This window comes from Neophocaena asiaeorientalis, unplaced genomic scaffold (genome assembly GCF_003031525.2).
Source record: "Neophocaena asiaeorientalis asiaeorientalis breed wild unplaced genomic scaffold, Neophocaena_asiaeorientalis_V1.1 scaffold399, whole genome shotgun sequence".
Lineage (NCBI taxonomy): Eukaryota > Metazoa > Chordata > Mammalia > Artiodactyla > Phocoenidae > Neophocaena > Neophocaena asiaeorientalis.
In genome coordinates this window covers 1,603,660-1,621,909 of record NW_020173964.1, presented here as the reverse complement: position 1 = coordinate 1,621,909, position 18,250 = coordinate 1,603,660, and the positions used below count along the sequence as shown (strand labels likewise).

At 40.0% G+C, this 18,250-nt stretch overlaps 1 protein-coding gene across 4 annotated transcripts in view; it reads left to right on the top strand.

Moving 5' to 3' along the window:
• Positions 1-18,250, top strand: part of MAST4 (microtubule associated serine/threonine kinase family member 4) — a 550,485-nt gene that overhangs the window by 465,544 nt on the left and 66,691 nt on the right. For all 4 annotated transcript variants that reach the window (XM_024753080.1, XM_024753083.1, XM_024753082.1 and 1 more), the window contains 2 exons: positions 9,967-10,036; positions 16,130-16,208. In XM_024753080.1, coding sequence (XP_024608848.1) covers positions 9,967-10,036; positions 16,130-16,208 — 149 coding nt within the window. The remainder of the gene's footprint in view (positions 1-9,966; positions 10,037-16,129; positions 16,209-18,250) is intronic.

The following is an 18,250-nucleotide window of genomic DNA, read 5'->3' as shown; positions in this document are numbered from 1 at the left end:
TGTTGCAGTGAACGTGTGAGTGCAGATGTCTTTTTGTGATAGTGATGCCATTTTCTTTAGATAAACGCGCAGAAGTGGAATTGCTGGACCATATGGTAGTTCCATTGTTAATTTTTTGAGGAGGCTCTATAGTGTCTGCACCAGTTTACATTGCCAACAACAGTGAAGCAGGGTTCTCTTTTCTCCATATCTTCACTGTTTGTTATCTCTTGTTTTTTTGATAATAGCCATTCTGACAGTTGTGATGTGAAATCTCACTGTGGTTTTGATTTGCATTTCCCTGATGCCTAGTGATGGTGAGCACCCTTTCATGTACCCGTTGGCCATTTGTATATCTTCTCTGAGAAAGTGTCTATTCGAGTTATTTGCCGATTTTTAATCAGATTGTTTTTTTGCTATTGAATTGTATTATTTTTTTGGATATCAGTCCCTTGTCAGAGACATGGTTTGCATATATTTTCTCTTGTTCAGTAGGTTGCGTTTTCATTTCACTGATTGTTTCTTTTTTTTTTTAATTTGTTTTTATTTATTTTTGGCTGTGTTGGGTCTTCGTTGCTGTGCGGGGACTTTCTCTGGTTGTGGCGAGCGGGGGCTGCTCTTCTTTGTGGTGCGTGGGCTTCTCATTGCAGTGGCTTCTCTTGTTGCGGAACACAAGCTCTAGGGGCACAGGCTTCAGTAGTTGTGGCACAAGGGCTCAGTAGTTGTGGCTCACGGGTTCTAGAGCGCAGGCGAGTAGTTGTGGCGCACGGGCTTAGTTGCTCCACGACATGTGGGATCTTCCCGGACCAGGGATCGAACCTGTGTCTCCTGCATTGGCAGGCGGATTCTTAACCACTGCACCACCAGGGAAGCCCTGATTGTTTCTTTTGATGCATAGAAGCTTTTTAGTTTGATGTAGTCCCATTTGTTTATTTTTGCTTTTGTTGTTTGCCCTTTTGCTGTCATATCCAAAAAATTGTTTCCAAAACCAATGTCAAGGAGTTTTTTGTTTACGTTTTTTTTTATGTATAAATTTATTTATTTTATTTATTTATTTTTGGCTGCATTGGGTCTTCTTTGCTGAGCGCGGGCTTTCTCTAGTTGCGGCAAGCGGAGGCTACTCTTCATTGGGGTGCGTGAGCGTCTCTTCGTTGCGGTGCCTAGGCTCCTCCTTGCAGTGGCTTCTCTTGTTACGGAGCACGGGCTCTAGGCGCACAGGCTTCAGTAGTTGTGACGCATGAGCTTAGTTGCTCTGTGGCATGTGGGATCTTCCCCAACTAGGGCTTGAATGCGTGTCCCCTGCATTGGCAGGTGGATTCTTAACCACTGTACCATCAGGGAAGCCCAAGAAGTCTTTTCTCTGTTTCCTTCTACTAGTTTTATAGTATCAGGTCTTATATTTAGTAAGATAAATAAATATTTATTAAATGATTTAATATGCCAAATTATGTACCTGCTATGTACCTAATTTTTCATTCAGAGGACCTTGAGGACCCTGTTGTGCTTTTTCAGAGAGTAATTACAACTTGTTTCCCTGCCTCAATACACCCGAACATACCTGAAGGGTTCAACATGTTATAATTAATATCTGTGTCTCCTTAGGGTAATGATTCTCTGAAGGTTGATATTTGTGTATCCAGAATCTCAGGGTTGCATGTGGTTTGAAACAAGCTCCCCTCACCCCACCCATCAGTTCCTTAGGATTGTGTGCTAAAAATATGGATACATGTATAGACCATAAATAGAATAAGGCCCTGAATGGACACATCCCTATCATGGATAAGGGCAGATCATGCTTTCTGCAAGGAGGAATGTTTAGGATAATTAGAATGATTTTACTTTTGCTTCTGATAATCACTGGTTGAATTGAGCCCCCCATGCCTTGATTTTAACGTTTCTAATAATTTTACATGTTCTGATATTACCTGGGCCAAATGTTAGGCGTCTGCTTATTTAAAAAATGAAAGAGTGAGATGTACAGTTTTAAGGCAAATATCTCGTTCATATACTGTTAGATACTGATTCTAACGATAGCTGGTGTTTCAGCTTGGGGCAATCAAATGATTAAAGTTGACAGTAAAAGTATAAACAGGGTTATAGTTTATGAGTGTTTTCTTCCCTATGATTTCCTTATACAGAGACTTTTAACGCAGGAACATAGGAATGATACACAGCTTAGCTTGGGGGATTTTCCTAATTTAGAGGAAAGGAGAAATTGTGGAAATAATTGAGTTTAGAGGAGAATAGCAATAGGACTCGGGTAGAAGAAGCGTAATTAACTTACTTGATTAACCTAAGAGGACACCTGCAGGCAGGTGGGATTTCTGGAGTGTTGACATAGTGGGATAGTATTTGTTTGGGTTGATGGAGAAGAAATTTCCAGTCTTAGTCTTGTTTTGAGACTACTTGGAGGTCAGAGTGAAGTAAATGTATAAAAGGGACATTGAATTAGTATAGCTGAGACAAGAAGGTGGGGAAGTTGAGTTATAGAAGGAAAGGGGGGGAGTGTAAAAAATCCAAGATTTCCTGATTGAGAACTCTAAATGGCTAATGAAGTCTTGGGCATGATTTACGGAGTACAAGGAAATTCTAAGGCCGTAGTTCTCAGCCCTGGCAGCTGACTAGAGTCACTTCATTTAAAAGGGTTAGACTAGGGCCTGGCATCAGCATTTTTAAAGCTTCCCAGGTAATCCACCTGTGCACCTCATATTGAGAACTGTTTATTGATGTAAGGGTGTGGAAGAGGAGAGTGGGAGAAAAGTATTAGAGGAGAGTCTCGTGGCCAGGGAATTTCTAAGATCTTGTATAGAATGGTTTATGGGAACTGAAAGTCAGCATTCTGATTTATTAGATACTTGGCACATTACATATTATTTTATTATGAAACAGTAGAACTGAATGTCTTCAATTCTTTTAACTCTCAAGATATTTCTGGAGTTAGAAACCGAACATAATTAACTGTTAAAAAAATACGTAACACGTATTTTGCTTCTTTCAGATGGAATGAATGCCTTTGTATCAAAAGCCAAAGGAACATTTACCATTTTGTTAAGTAGGACCACCTTAAATTTAGTACTTTTATTTTTAAGGGGAGCTGAAAGGAGGAGATTTATAATAGAGAATACATTCAGATTACTTTTAGCAAGTTATATGGATGTGCCGCATTTCATTTAAATACTGCCTCTTTGACTAGAAATTGCTCAGCAACTGAAGCAAACAGTCTGAGAGGAACCAATTTCCTGATATTGTCCACCCCTCTTCCAGGTAAAGATGGAAATTCTTTGTATCTAATTATGTTAAAGAATTGAAATCCCTTCATGTAAGATAGAAAAAAAAAAATATGCACACCTTAGATTACATTCTTTAACTCAGTCTTTTATCCACATTCAGAGACTAATTATCTAAGATCAATAAAACGCATCACATTTCATAAACCTGCATGAAACTTAGGAATATCTGTTACAGTAGCTATGTTCTTACCTCCCCTACCTTGACCTTACAGACGCTTCTCAGTAACTTTAAACAAAGGCTAAAAGTAATCTCTTCTCTGTTGCTGGGAAGATGAATGACTGTAGATGGGAGGAAGACATACAACTAAAAATCAACCTTTCTTCATCACTCTTGACATTCACTAGTCTTTACTTGGGATCACCTTGAGATATGACATCAATTCAGAGTAATAAGGAGGGGTCAGTGAGAAGCTAAAACATCCCCGAGAGCCCATCATAACACATCTCCAAGAGATTCGTGTCAATGACACAGCATTTCAAATACACTGCTCTTTTTCACGTGAATAAGGATCCAGAACTGGTTTCACAAGATAAGTCTAGAGTTGGTAATGTACAGATCTTCTATCAGTAGATTTTTAGCTCTTTGGGTCTTGTTTACCTATTTAATCTATTCTAGCAGGTAACTCAAAGCTCTGTATATAAAAAGAACTTAATACATAATTGATGAATTAGAAAAAAATACATTTCTAGTGTACTGTGTTACAGGGACTAGCTTAGGCACTGAGAATTCAAAATATGCTTTTTGTGTGTCTACACGTATAACCAAAATTTATCCCTCACCAGCATTTAGAATTATGTTAGTGAGAAGAAGAGAGAAATGAAATACAGTATACCTGTCGTTACACTTCATTCTGTTTTACCTGTGGTGACATGATACAGAATGATTGAAGTTATCATTCCTCAAACTTCACTAGTCAGCCTATAGAATTTTCCTTCTCTGCAAACTTTTAACTAGCACTGTTTTCTAGTTTGGCTATATCAAACAGATCAGGGCTATTAAATCTGTTAGGTACTGAATAATGTGAGCTGGAAAAATGTTATTTGCTCTCAAGTACAATAAAAAACTATAATAGAACTTTCAGTGTTTAACTGAGTAATATAAATGCTGCATCTAAGAAGTGTAACATTGTTACATGTGATTGCATATAATATGGAACATAAGTACATTTTAATATATTTAAAATTATTTGAGGTGGTGCCTCCGTAAATAAAAGAGCATAAATCCCACTCAGATTTTCAGGGGCTTTTTGCATTTTTTTAATTAAGTATAGTTGATTTACAAGATTGTGTTTCAGGCATATGGCATAGTGCTTTGGTTTTTTTGTTTGTTTGCCTGTTTGTTTTTACAGATTATATTCCATTATAGGTTATTACAAGATACTGGGTATAATTCTCTGTTATACGGTAAATCCTTTGTTACTTATCTATTTTACATATAGTAGTTTGTATCTGTTCATCGCACACACCAAATTTGTCCCTCCTCCCCTACCTCTCTCCCCTTTGGTAACCATAAGTTTGTCTTGTATATCTGTGAGTCTGTTTTGTTTCGTATATAGATTCATTTGTATTACCACTTCTATGTGGATTCTAAAAAGTATCATATAGTATTTGTCTGACTTAATACCCTCCAGGTCTGTCCATGTTGTTGCAAATGGCAATACTTTGTTCTTTCCCCCACACTTCCACTCAGTCCAGTTTTTCAGTAAATCCTGTTGTCTCTACAACCAGAGCATACCTGAGATCTACTCCCATCCTGTCCAAACCACCATCATCTCATACCTTGTCTATGCTGGTAGCCTCCTTACTGATCTCCCCTGCTTCCTGCATTTGTGCCTGCTTAGAGCCCATTGGCCACAGAAGAGCTAGAGGGCTCTTTCTAAAATGCAAATCAAATCACACCATTTATATATTGATAAATATTTGTTGAATGAATTAATCAGATGACAGTGAGTAGTGGTATTGGGTAAGAAGGATCAATATGGCAGGGATGGGAAAACCAAAAGAGGTTCAGAGAGGCCAGATTTTAAGAAAGGCTTGATTTATTGTACGTAATTCTCTTTACTTGAAAACCCAGGCATAAAAATCTATTTATTGGCCTGCTGTGAACACTTCACAGCTTACCCTGAGAGAATGCCACCGAAGGCTAATCAAGGCTTCTCTCTGTCCACCTAGAGTCTAAACAGCTGTCCAGGTTTAATTAATATTCTGCAGTTATATCCGGAGAGGAGCCAGTTTCTGAGACAGCTAAGTGAAAGGAGGATTTCTAACTCTTCTCTGGCGTCCGCTGGATCTGGTAGCATAGACTTAAAGTTCTCACGTGAAACTGAACTGTTATTTTTCAAAGTCCACTCAGCTTGAGGTCCCTGCATAACTTGTTCCATTGCCCCCTTTATCTGCTGCCATAACATCTTGTGAGGGGGTCCTAGGTTTGGTCCTGTGAAGTTTCGACTTAAGGTTTTTCAGCAGTGTCAATTCGTCGCTGAGAATCTCCTGCAGAACGATTAAGAAACACAGCGCTGGTTGTTGTGGTGTAAAAAAGTCACAGCGAATTTAAGCCGATCACCAAGTAATGACAACGAGGATTCAAGTGAGGACTTACCCTTTTGATCTACCAGGAGTTTCAAATGGCAATTATCATTAATTCTTGGATCCCTCAAGTCCTGATAGAAAATCACGGCAACCAGAAACTATCATTTTGTGAACAGACAGCTATTAAAAGCACGTTAATAATGTATAGTGGGTATAGCATATGCCTTCTAAAAAGATTTGCAGCTTGTTTCTCTGTGGTAAAGACACAGGACTTCTCCAACCTAATTACAAAGCAATCAAACAATTTAATTAATCTGGAAATCACTTTCTTAACAATAACTGCCTCTAAAATGAGGCACCCTGTGTAGCTCCGTTAGGTAAAGTACTGTTTTGACGTACTGCCTGTGTATTAGCCACGCTAGTTGCCCCTGGGGATCCTGGAGTTAATTACCTATTCAACACCTGACCAGGACTAAGGTTTCCTTTACCAGGTCAGAAACAGTAGTCTATAAAGTGTCATGGCACTCAAACATCCAAGAGGCAGCACATCCCTGGGAACAGCTGGATTTGTGTTCTAAGCAAGTGTCGCACATATGGGCAGAGAATTAACTGGCACCAGTTTTCGTTTGAGAGTCTCTCAGGTATTGCTTTGCAGATGGGTGGATGAATTCAGAGAGCAGTGCTGTGAGCAGTGAAGGTCAAGTATAGGACTCTGGTTTCAATCCAGCTTACTTTCTTGTCCTGGGGAAGTGCTGTGCGTATCCACAACAGTCTCGTCCTCATCTCTAAGTTAAGACTATATAAGGTGTGTTTTATAATTCAATCTGTTCTAAATTAGTGTTGTTTTGTATAACAAAATAGTACCCCTGGGCTTCCCTGGTGGCGCAGTGGTTGAGGGTCCGCCTGCCGATGCAGGGGACACGGGTTCGTGCCCCGGTCCGGGAAGATCCCACATGCCGCGGAGCGGCTGGGCCCACGAGCCATGGCCGCTGAGCCTGCGCGTCCGGAGCCTGTGCTCTGCAACGGGAGAGGCCACAGCAGTGAGAGGCCCGCATACCGCAAAATAAAATAAAATAAAATAGTACCCCTAAGACTTAAGAGACAACATAGAAATCAATTTTTATTTCAAATAAGAACAAAGACCTCGAAGATTGACTTCTGCCTATTTAATCTGCTAATCTTCTAATCTCTCCCTAAGGAAAATAGAGGAATTTTCTGTAACAAATGACAAAAATGTCTAGAATACTCATCTACCCTTTTCTTCTACTATTACTACTGCCCCACTTCTCTCTAAAAGTTCCCTGTTAATGGGACAGTCTACTCACACTGGAAGCCTCAGTCACTTTTAGTCTGTAATCTTTTTCATGACTTATTTCTAATCCATCACCATTTACCCTTGGTTTGCTCACCAGAATATCCTTTCCATTGGCTTTCCATGTCCTAATCTAGCTCCTTCTCCTCGGCAGCACATCTGTCCACTCGGCATACTCAATGCCAGCTTAAAATCTCTTAGCATCTCTCTTGCATCCAAACATCTCTTAAGGCCTTCCACTAGGTAGTACCAATACATGTAGTTCACAACTCATTGGCTTTACCAGTCTGAATTCCCTGCTTGTAGAGAGCCTGTCTCCACTGCATTGCCCCACTGTGTTTGGGTTGATTCTGTCCCCTTCCTGAAGTCCTTCCATTCCTTCTGTTTATCTCCAGCTTGCTGAACTGACCTCAAATTAAGCTATAGTGTCTCGTCCTTAAGGAATTATCAGTCTAGTTCATGCCACCTTCATTTTCTCCAATATCCCGTTGCACTTAAGGGCCTTTGTGATAATGCAGGGGTGTGTATATTTGCATTTCAGCTAGCTCTTCAGTCAGACATGAAACAAGAAGAAAGATCTGTGGTTAGTAAGATAATAGGAATGGCTCTATAGCTTGGAGTTGAGGACCATTGTCAGTGGAAGTGCCTGAAAAGGCAGCATGGAATAGGAAGACAAAACCCGAAGATGAGAAATGGTTAATGGTAGCCCTGGGTTTTTTGTTTGTTTGTGTAAAGAGCAGAGTTAAATTAACCTACCTCTGTATCTCCATCTCTGCCCATTGATCCTCAAAGTGATGGTCCGCCATGTATTATAAGATGTTACATAGCTTCCTGGGGGACCACTCCTTAAAATCTCTAAAAGTGAAAAGGTTTTTAAGATAATTCCTTGTCTCTCCCTCCTTCAGAGTCTTAAAAACATTTAATAAGCTCTCTCTAGTTGTTCTGGTTGATCTCATATAATCTCCAGATATAGTGTTCTCTTTACAAAGAACACAGGGCTAAGAATTTGGTGCCAAGTTTCACTGGCCTTATTATTTATTCTCAGTGAATAGGGTAGCAGGGATTGTTCTCAGAATGCCTTGGCTTCAATCAATTGTTTTGTTTCTCCTCATAATTTACTGGTAGTTTGCTCTATGTGGGGTGTGAGCAAAGCAAACGGTTTTTTCCCAAATAAAAACAAAATCGACATGGAGATTTCTGGCATTTGATTTGTTTCCCTTTAGAAACAAGATTTCTAGCCATCTTGAAATCAAGACCTTTTAAGGAATATGAAGAGTGATGCACAAACTAACTTGGGGAGGGGGGGGCAGGGGGAATGAAGGCTGTTGGGAAAAGTTCAAAGAACTTAATTTAGCTGTGTAGATAAATGGACAGAAAGAGTCCTGGATTGCTGGATGGCAAATGCAGAATCCATTTCTCCAGGGGCCCAAGGAACAACAGATGCAAAGGCATGATAAATTTCATTGCTGCAGGGGGGAAATGCTTCTCGATTCTCTATCCCTAAAGAAATGGGCTTTTCAGTGCTTCCCAGTTAAATGGCTTTAATTGTGCTGTCTGTCAGAAACTTAATGGCATCTGTTGGTGCCATCACTATAAAATCTGCAACTTTAATTGAAAAATTTCTGTAGAGGTGTAGCCAGTCCAGAAGTCCTCAAGGTAACACTGAAATTATCCACTTTAATGCATTAATCTATTCTTTTTGCACACAGGTAATAAATTGTTTACCTTTATAGCTAGGTACTGACTTGAAGGTGCCGCCTTGTATTCCTTACCCCTAATTACAATTGTCACTTCTGGTAAGAAATCAGTAATGTGGCAACTGGCTTGTTGTTAAGGATTAAACATGTCTTCTTGATTTATTTTCTGTGTTTCAAGAACATACAGGATTAGTTTGCCGCCTTTCCTAACCTCCTTATTTACACCAGCTACAGTCCCATCCGGTCCTCAGGAAATTCTCAACCTAATTAAACATGCAGAGGGAAGCAGGGTGGTCTGGAGTGCCCTGAACCTCCCCTCACCTGCTGCCTGCCAAGCTTTCTCAGTGGTCAGTAGCAGGTTACATGTTCTGATGGGGAAAGTAGCAAGTCCCCCAGGAGCTGCCGCCTTACAGAAAGCAACCCGTGCTCCACCTGCCTTCAGAGGACTTGGGGAAGACACCCTCTGCCAGCCTCTGTGTGTGGCTTTTAAAGACTGCCTGGCCAGTCACCACCCAGCTGCTTAGGAGCAGAGAGACTATTGAAGGAAATACGGATAAGGGTTAGTCCTGCTGGGGCACTAGGCCATGCTGAGATAGAGCTGGATCATTTGAGGAATAGGTCTGAACTGTTGGGTTCTCCCCAGTATTTTATGACTTGTTCTGACATTTCTCCCTTTAAAATATGTACTTTGAAATATGAGGATTCATTTTTGAGAACTCAGAATTTTATTTCGGTTTCTGTAAATAAAAATATCAAGACTGCCTCCTTAAAATAGAAAGCCTCACCCTCCCAATTGAAGCATATACTTCTCCATCCATCCTGCTGTTGGAAATGTTAACATCTGGAAGAGTAGGAACCAGGACATTTGTATATTCATTATTCTGTAGGACTGAAATATTTAGGTTGTTAAATATATGGAAAACTGCTGGTTGGTGATGTAGGTTTGTTTATTCATATATTACACACTTGGAAAGCTGTGCTGGAGCTCAAGCTGACCCCCTGTCTCTTCTCCAAGTAAAAGTAAAACATTTTTTGAGGAGATGGACATTTTACGAAAGTGTACAGAAACTTACTACTAAAGAGAAGAAGGTTTTGGATGTAGGTAAAGATACAAAAACAAAGTCATGATGTCACGTTTTTTTCTTCTTTCTCTCTACAGGAAATAGCCCTCAAGATAGTCCAAGAAACTTCTCCCCCAGTGCCTCTGCCCATTTTTCATTTGCACGGAGGTAAGGATTTCTTGTGAGTAGAATAATGAAGTGTTACGTGGAGAATCCCATCCCCCCAGCCCACGCCCTCCACTACCCTTTAGAGCTATATGTACCTCTCTTGGTCCTTCGTAGATGGTGGGCTCTTACCGAGGGCAGGAGAAAACCATTTCCACCTTTTCTCCCATCCCCAGTGCAGTGTCTCATACATGCTTTTGATGATCAACAGATTTTTACTGAATTATCTGAGCTTATATTATAAGAACTTGATTCACCTATATGTCTTGGTACAATTGCTTTTGTTGTTGTTGAAATACCTTTTTTTTCCCCCCTTAATAAAAATGACCTTACTTGGGATCACAAGGTATAAACTCTAAGATGCCTTTCCTTGAGGGCACCAAGCCAGCAATTTAGTGATCTCCCTGAGATAAAGCCATGAGGGTGTTTTATGTTTGCTCTTCCTATCTGAGTTAGAATTGGACACCACGTATCGAAGTTATATGTCTCATATCTGGGTCAGTGAGTCATGAGAAAGTATTGTCGCTCAGAGGACAGTGGGCATATGATCTATTATCAAACCTTTTCAGTTCTGGATCTTCTACTGTGATTTCTCCCAGTCAGAGGAGTCTACACGGCCACCTCTTCTGTGTTGTGTGCATGGAAGTAGTGTACTTCACCCTGTCACGTTCAAATCTTCACCTTCCTGGGTTCCGTCATCCCTCTCAACACGTGTATACCCTGCCTTCTTCCACCCAGGAAAAACACACGGAAAACAAAATTGTCCCTTTAGCGAGGTTTCTGCATATTCAGAATGAATTCATTTTATGGCCTGTTTCTATGGGCTTTTCTCTAGTTGTGGCGAGCGGGGGTTACTCTTCGTTGCGGTGCGCGGGCTTCTCATTGTGGTGTCTTCTCTTGTTGTGGAGCACGGGCTCTAGGCGCACAGGCTTCAGTAGTTGTGGCATGCAGGCTCAGTAGTTGTAGCTCACGGGCTCTAGAGCTCAGGCTCAGTAATTGTGGCACACGGGCTTAGTTGCTCCGTGGCATGTGGGATCTTCCTGGCCAGGGATCGAACCCGTGTCTCCTGCACTGGCAGGTGGATTCTTAACCACTGCGCCACCAGGGAAGTCCCCGTCCTAGATATTTGTTAAATTTTCTTCAGAGACCTAATCATACCTTGAAATGAATTAAAGTAGCATTTAATTAAGACACATAGGTAGGTTAAAAAAATAGATTTAACACATGTTACTAACGAGCAAAACCTGCAACGTCTTCACTGTCTTTTGTCAGCATTCAATGCATTTTATATAACTAAATCCAGAGAAAAGGATCTGCTTGCAGCATTTTCAGAATTCCTGAAAATTAAGATTCTTTTGTAAAATCACACATTCCCCACCATATGGTAAATGCCTATGTGTACCAGGCCTCCACCTTAGGGAGGACACAAGAGTAATTAAGACATGATCTCCAATGAACTTCCTGAGACCGACACCCCAATTTTCCCCAATTCCAACTTTGATACTTTCAGTGCTCATTTAAACACCATAAAGAAAATGTGACAATTAGCTGGTCTCACAAAGCCTGTGTTTGTTTGCCCAATGAATATTAATTCACTGTGGTGGTACCATTCTAAGTGAAAAGGGAAATCTTATAAAAACTGATTTTAAAAAAAGAGGACATACCATAGTCTTTAAAATACATTTCTCTTAAAAAGGGAATGCCTTTAATTACTTTAAGTAGAAAGAAAATGCAAATGTCATTATAGCCCACATTTAAACGTGACTGAAATCAGCCTTTTAATCCTGCCAGATTTATAAAAATGAAGAGAATCTAATAATTAAGTGGCTGACTGGAGGACAGATGAATCTGGTTTCTATGCTATAAAAAAAAAAATACACAAACCCCTAGGCATGTTAATTTTCGACAAATAAACCGTAAACCGTAACAGAAGATTATCACAGGAGACCTCTGGTTCATTTTGCAGGAATTTCCAGATGGAACTCCCTCCACACTCTTCAAAAAGCATTAATTTAGATTAGGACATGAGTGATCATCTTTTTGAACTTTTATTCAAGTAAATAGAACCCTGTGTTTGCTATGTGAGCTCAAATTGGCCTATTTTTATTTGACATCAGTCATCTTTCTCTTCCATTTTAAAGTTGATTTTTCATTCAAGAAACATGGAAATTCCATGGGTCTCCATTCCCTACCATTTGGCGTGCATTTCTGAGCCTTTAGGAAGTAATGCCATTTAGGGAGTCCCACATTTTATCATTTTGTATAGTCAGTCCAACAGAGGGGAGAGATTGTCCTATTTTAAAAATTATTCTTGGGTGACGGGATAAAGGTCAGACTTATTAATCTTTTCTGATCTTACTTATAACGCGATAATTTACCCCCCAGTAGACATCCCCTGTAATGTTGAATTTCAGACTGGGAAATAGGATGACACACACTTGCTTTCCATATTATCTAATAGGTGTTTGAGAGCAAAATTATCAAGTTAATTTTTTAGTATCGAGTTAAAATAAAAGGATGAAAATGAGCATCATAGTGTAGTAGATTTTGTCTGGAGCAAGGAAACGTATTTTGTAATTTGCTAATCACTGTGATGAAGCTGGTTTACAATCCATCTGATTGTGGAGTTACTTAATGTTTTATTCCTTGGTGGTGGTAAACTGGAGGTAATGACATTGTTCTGCCTTCCCCAGAAGTTGTAGAGGTTTAGGTAACATAAGTTGCTTTCATTTTCATTAGAAATATAGACAGAGGCACTTCCCTGGTGGCGCAGTGGTTAAGAATCTGCCTGCCAATTCAGGGGACACGGGTTCGAGCCCTGGTCCGGGAGGATCCCATACGCTGCATAGCAGTTTAATGTTTTATTCCTTGGTGGTGGTAAACTGGAGGTAATGACATTGTTCTGCCTTCCCCAGAAGTTGTAGAGGTTTAGGTAACATAAGTTGCTTTCATTTTCATTAGAAATATAGACAGAGGCACTTCCCTGGTGGCGCAGTGGTTAAGAATCTGCCTGCCAATTCAGGGGACACGGGTTCGAGCCCTGGTCCGGGAAGATCCCATACGCTGCATAGCAGCTAAGCACATGTGCCACAACTACTGAGCCTGCACTCTAGAGCGTGTGAGCCACAGCTACTGAGCCCACGTGCCACAATTACTGAAGCCCATGCGCCTAGAGCCCGTGCTCCGCAACAAGAGAAGCCACCGCAATGAGAAACCTGCGCACGGTAACAAAGACCCAATGCAGCCACAAATAAATAAATAAATTTTTAAAAATTTAAAAAAAATTTTACAAAGGAAATAGAGCCCTGAATAATCGTTGTGGATGTCTCCTAGCTGTCTAGCTGTTATTTATCAGGTTAAATCTCAGAATATATTTCCATAAGCAAATTACTGGAACAGACCTGCCTGCTGAGAGGTCAGGTCATGAGACACTTGTTGAGCACTGGTGGGCAGAGTTACTCTGGTTGCATTATATTGGCATAATTCATCTTGTTCCAATATCAGCTAGACCGTAAAATGTTTCACACCAGATGACTGTAGCAAACAAACAAAGAAATCTTCCTCTTCATACAGTTGTAATAGGGACTTTTCTTTCTTCCTTTGTTGTATACCATATTAATCTAACTTTTTGTGGTTAGTGTTGAAATGATGTGGGTTTTTTGGTTTTTGGGGGGTTTTGTTTTTTGTTTGCCAATCTCTTTGTATCCTGTGTTCCCATCAGGTGTTTTTCCCTTCTTACTTTTTCATTTAGTGTAACATTAAGATTTCTACCCACAAAGAAAGCACTCTTTTCAAAAAAGCCTTGTTGCTTTGGCAAGAATGTACTCTTGTTTTCAGGTAACATTTTACTGGTAGCTGCTACAAAGAAAAGAGAACATTGTTAGTAGGATCCAAATTATACTTGTGTGATAGCTTTCTTCAGAGAAGGGCATGCTCTCTCTTAAGCACTGTATATAGCATATATAGGAATTTCTGACGTGCAGTTGTCATGGTAATGAAAATGCAATGGTCCTTTGTGCTCCATTGGAGTAAATAGACACGGACAACTTAGGCAACTTTATGAGACATAACTTATTTCTGGTCCGTGGCTGCACAGAGTACTGAGCATATTCTTGTTTAAACATCTTTCTAGTTGTGTGTTTCCAGAGTAAGCAAATGTAATTTATGCTTCAGAACTAATAAGAACATGTCTCCTCTTGGAGTTGTTCGTTCATCTGAAATATGTTCATTGATACCTGAGGGAAAGGAAAGTTAAGGAATCACAAAGCAAAATCATGGTGGGGGAAATTGTGTCCCTCACTCTTTCCAGAGACTAGTTTCTGATAATTGCTATTAAATGGACTGAACAAGTCCATTTAAAAATTGGAGCTGTTTAAAATAGAAAGTCCAGGAATGGGTTAAGTCTTTAATAATTAGGTAAATAAACTAGATCCAACCTGTGTCCATTTAATTGATGGTCAGATGTCTTTATAAGCATGTTTTTAGAATTATTTTCTTTTAACATTTTCAGTAGTATAAAATTATTTATAGAGAACATGTGGTTTATTTCTTTTCATTCCTTTTATCTGGTATATTTACAAACATCTTATTTTGCTTCTTTTTTTAAAAAAAAAACCATACTTGATTCAATTGTACTCCAATCGTGGTCACAGAAACGACAGGTAAATTTTACTAAAATCTTAACATTGTACTACTTCTGTGATTTGTCCACCTGAATTTCTCCATTTTGTCTTTGTGGACCATTTGCATTTATTGGAGGCAACATCCCTGGTGGCCTATGATTGTATTCTCCCTTGACTGTAATTTAGGCTAAAATGTCAGTTTTTTACATAAACATCTGCTTGTGACATTTCTCAGATTCAAGTCGAATGCTGGTGAATTCCCTGACTTCAACTTACTGTGAATGTGTCTGTGGTAAATTTGGTCTACTCTTGTCTCTCATTTGGTAAATTAATCTAATCATGAGTTACAAAAAGTCTACTTATGATCCTGCATCTCAGAAAGCAGTATAGCTCTTTAGAAAAGTATGTGTTTCCTGTATTCCTCGTGGCAAATGTGTGTATATTTGTTTTCACACTGTTACGTGATTTTGAAGGCATAGTCCACTCAAAATTGCTAGTAAATTAATGGTTCTGGAATGCCAGAGATTTCAGAAAAAATTGACTTTCTGGTGTCCCCTTGCCTTAGCGACAGTGTTGTCTTTACTACTCCAGCAACTCATCTGAGACCCTTGTAATGACTATAATTCATAGCCAGAGTTCAGCCCAGAAGCAATCCATCCTGTTACGACTTGGAGATAAAAACCATACTCTGTTAAGACTCCTGACAGCTTTGCCTCTACGATTAGGGCAGGTAACCCTACTCTTTGCATTAGGCTCTATCACTAGTGGAGAATTTTCATTCTTCCCTCCCTCTCACTGGCTAGAGCTGGGCTGCATACTCATGAACCCTGCAAGAGGCTTTTGCTGGAACACTTTATAAAGCCAGGTCGTGTCAGAAGGTATAATAACTCTTAAGAGAGTCTGTGCACAAGGTCAGTCACTTTCTTAGTGCTCAAATTATTTGCCACTTAAGGCTTGAGCTGGTCTTGAGCCCCCCGATCCCTTCTCCCCTCGGTGTGATGAGTAGGACTGCTCCCTTGAAAATAATAAGCAGAAAGTCCTGAGGATGCAATGGAAGTCCCCACAGGCTCTTGTACCATGCTGGAATGCAGGCCCTTCCAAAGATCATGGCCCCGGTTATCAGTTTCCAGATAAGAGTGTTTTTTCCTCCTCCCTTTCTGTTTTTATTCATCTGAATCTGCTGAGTCTGACTGATGTAATTATCCCTGGTATTCATTTTGTCAAAGTGTATTAGTGAGAGATCAATAATATGGATCACCCCATTCACTTTCTGCTTGTTTGGGTGTATTGAATCACTTTAAATAAAAGTCAACCTGCTGTATAATGTTTGTTTACTCTGGCCCTTGCTGAACATTTCCACATCCTCACTGACTGTGTTTGTGTCATTTGTTCAACTAAAAATACTCGGTTTCCCTGGGGTTCCCATGTAACCGTAATCCAGTGTTGGCCTAAGCTAATCTCACTTTCTCACCAGGACTGATGGACGCCGCTGGTCCTTGGCTTCTCTGCCCTCCTCTGGCTATGGGACAAACACGCCCAGCTCCACGGTCTCTGTAAGTGCCCGACTTTTCCTCTCTCACACCCCAGAGCTCTTACACAGGCAGTGCTTTCTCTGGGTGCTTCCTGATAGGAAGGAAAGGATAAATTCTGCATATCTGCCCCTCAGAGTAGGCAACACATCAGATGATGAGCTGACAAACATTAAAAGGACATACTTTTTGCTGCATGCTTTTAAACTATGATGCACAAGTTGAGTGAGTCCCCGGATCACCAGTTGGGAGGAGATTGGGAGCTTTCTTTTTCATACTATTTGGTGTTTTGGGTGGGAGGAGGAAACATAATCTGGTTTCATTGCTTTGGCTCCATGCCAGTGATATTAGTACTGAAAATGCCATTAAACTTTGATGGCCTGGGTCGTTTTTTTTCTTGTGTGGCTTATATGCAGAGGGTTTTTTTTTAGTTTTTCTCATTCAAAGGAAAAAAATGTCAAGCCTTAAATCTGTGCCTTCTGGATAAGAACTTTCTTTTAAGGAGAGACTAAAAGAACTTAGTAGTAGATTAAGATCAGTAAAGAGACAAGATGAAACAATGAAAATAGGATAGAGGAAGAAGGGATACTCTTGCCACAAACTACATTTCAACAGGAGCCCTAGCAATTACTAGAAGTGATTCAGTGGGTCAGATACATGCTTTCTCAGTTTAAATTAGTGATGTTGTGAGATATTTGTCTCCACGGAGCTTTATTTATTTTACTTTTTAAAAATTGAAGTATAGTTGATTTACAATGTTGTGTTAATTTCTGCTGTACAACAAAGTGACTCAGTTATACACATATTTTAGATGTTGAAAGTATGGGCCGCCAGTGTGAACATGAACGCTGACATTGATTGACCAAAAAGCAAAAAGAATAATTTTCAAATTTTAAGTGGTGTTCTTCCCTAGACTCCTAAGTGTCTCCGATTAGAACCCAACCACCAGTAAACAGAGTACTTGTCCCCTGTGGCTTACTCGTACATACTCTCACTGAATCCTCCCCATGCCCCAAATGTGTATCATGTTCCTTGACTCTAAATCCTTTTTATTTTTACTATATCACCTTGCTTTGCCCTTCAGTCAAGTTTTATTATAGTTTGGATACAGAAATTTCTCTTTTGCAAGAAAAATAGGGGAGAACACAGGATCTTTCTTCTTTCCATCTCTAGTAAATCATACGTTATTTTAAAAAGTGAATCCAAAAAGCAAAGGTGAGCTACATAGAATTGGACCCCATTTGGTACAGATTAGTTTGGAAATTATATTTTTATAAATACTTATTATGTGTTAGGTACTAGTCTCACTACTTACAACGCATTGATTGGCTTAATTGTAGAAACATACCTCATAATGTGGTTGTCATTATTGTCATCATTTTGTGGATCAAAACTCTGAGGCCCAGAGAATGAACCGAAGGGCTGTCTATTAACCCCCTTGTCGTAGCAGTAAGAATACAAGTAAGGGTTCTAGGCGCTTGGCTTTTTTTTAAAGGAATTTACAAGGTATTTCTTAAAACAAACCTGATAATTAATAAATCTGACCTGGCCGTCTGTCATAATTGGAATCACTGCTGTCCCTGACTTGCATATATGCCTAAAGAGAAAGCTTCCTGAGACAATTTTTAGTCACATACATGTATTCTGTGTTTCTAACAGCTTCTGCCCAGAGGTAGGGCAGCTTTTCTCTTAAGTGTTTATTTTATTGAAGAAGGTAGTATCGTATAATTGTTGATCTCTTATTCCTATTTTTCCCTTCAAAATCAAATTTTAACTTTCAAAATTAACCTTTTTACCAAAAGACCAAAGGAACTGTTAAATTTGTGGAGTGAGTGTAGGTTCTCTTGCCCAGAAGTTTGGCTATTTTTTCTCCTTATTGGTTATTGATAAAAAAGCTAATTGAAGGCTTCCCTGGTGGCGCAGTGGTTGAGAGTCCGCCTGCCGATGCGGGGGACACGGGTTCGTGCCCCGGTCCGGGAAGATCCCACATGCCGCGGAGCGGCTGGGCCCGTGAGCCATGGCCGCTGAGCCTGCGCGTCCGGAGCCTGTGCTCTGCCGCAACAGGA